The 1,751-nt window shown below is 46.4% G+C and overlaps 1 protein-coding gene across 1 annotated transcript in view; it reads right to left on the reverse strand.

Moving 5' to 3' along the window:
* The window catches only part of LOC135092242 (transient receptor potential-gamma protein-like), a 180,257-nt gene extending 178,895 nt beyond the window's left edge, over window positions 1-1,362 (reverse strand). The window contains 1 exon segment of the mRNA XM_063990616.1: window positions 981-1,362. Within this exon segment, the coding sequence (XP_063846686.1) occupies window positions 981-1,193 (213 nt within the window). The 5' untranslated portion in view covers window positions 1,194-1,362.
* Window positions 1,363-1,751: the final 389 nt, after the last annotated feature.

Genomic DNA, 1,751 nt, shown 5'->3' on the forward strand with positions numbered 1-1,751 from the left:
AGAGGAGGAAAGGGTTATGAAAAGGATCGATACATTAACCCTTTTTTGCCTCATGGTCTGTTGCTGCTTGGACTTCCTTTGTATTCCTTTGTATGACTGAGTAATATTGTGTTCGGTAAGTAAATAACGACTCGACGCAATGATAGCGAGAAAAAACACAATAAAAAATTCCCCTAGTAGTTAGAATGAGTATTATTGTGTTGGGTGAGTGAATAATGGCTCACAACATAATGATCAGGAAAATTCACTCACCTATCAGTCAGAACGAGTAAGAATGCACTAGGTGAGTAAGTAATGACTCACAACACACTGATATAAATAAAACACGCACTTATTCATTAGACTGAGTAAAAAATGTGTTGGGTGACTAACTCGGTGACTCACAACACACTGGTCACGGATATTCACTCACCTATCAGTTAGAATGAGTAAAGACGTGTTGGATGAGTAAGCAGATGACTCACAACAAACTGGCCACGAAAATTCACTCACGTATATATTTATTACAATGGGTAATGGTATGTCTGATGAGTAACTAGACGACTCATAACAATGATCGCGAAAATTCACTCACCTGTTATTAGTCAGAATGAGTAAAGATGTGTTGGAGGAGTAAGCAGATGACTCACAACACAAGGATAACCAAAAACTATCTTTCACATAATAGTTCGTATCAGAAACTCTCTCTCTCTCTCTCTCTCTCTCTCTCTCTCTCTCTCTCTCTCTCTCTCTCTCTCTCTCTCTCTCTCTCTCTCTCTCTCTCACCACGACTATTTTCCAAGGCCACAGACAATTAGCCGTGTTCTCACCAGAGTTACTCCAACTAATAACCAAAAACCTCGTTAGCCTGCCACCAAAACCATGAAAACACAAGTAAAAACCCGTACAACTTCAACTAGAGCCCTTGGAAAACAGAAGAGGTGCGAAGTACGTGTTTCTGGGGGCTGGGAACAAGACAAGTTGCCAATTTTCTCCCTTACCTTGATGTTTTTGTTCTTGGCGGCATCCTTGGCGTCCGTGGCGGGGCCGAGCAGTGAGGAGCGGATGGCGGGAGGCTGGGGATTGGCCAGGAGAAGTTGTCCACCCCCTGCTCCTCCCCCGCCCCGCCCCGCCTCTGCATCCCCCGCGGTCACCTCACCCCCCATGCTGTCAGGGCGCGGGTCTATGCCTGTCTCCTCGTCCCCCTCGTCCATGGCTTGCTGTGGGCGGAGTGGGCGGAGTGGGCGGAGTGGAAGTAGCGTGGGAGGCGTGTTGTGGGAGGACGTGGGTGTGGTCGCCACTGTCTTATTGAGAGCAGGGCGCCCACGTGGGAGCGCTGGACAGACGGCCCACCATCACCCTGTGGAAGAAGAAAGATGTGGTTAGATTAGGTCAGGTCAGGTTAGATCAGGTTAGGTTACGTTAGGTTAGGTTAGGTTAGGTTAGGTTACGTTAGGTTAGGTTAGGGTTAGGGTTAGGTTACGTTAGGTTAGGTTAGGTTAGGTTACGTTACGTTAGGTTAGGTTAGGTTAGGTTACGTTAGGTTAGGTTAGGTTACGTTAGGTTAGGTTACGTTACGTTAGGTTAGTTTAGGTTGGGTCAGGTTACGTTAGAGTATAATCTTTTCCTGCTAATATTCCTCTTCCTCCTCCTCCTCCTCCTCCTCCTCCTCTTCATCCTCTTCTTCCTTCTCCTAGTCCTCGTTATCACAAACAGCATCGTAAGGGTTATCATTTCTGCTGCTGCTTGTTGTTTGTGTTCTCTAGTGTTTC

Source organism: Scylla paramamosain, chromosome 39, assembly GCF_035594125.1.
Source record: "Scylla paramamosain isolate STU-SP2022 chromosome 39, ASM3559412v1, whole genome shotgun sequence".
NCBI lineage: Eukaryota > Metazoa > Arthropoda > Malacostraca > Decapoda > Portunidae > Scylla > Scylla paramamosain.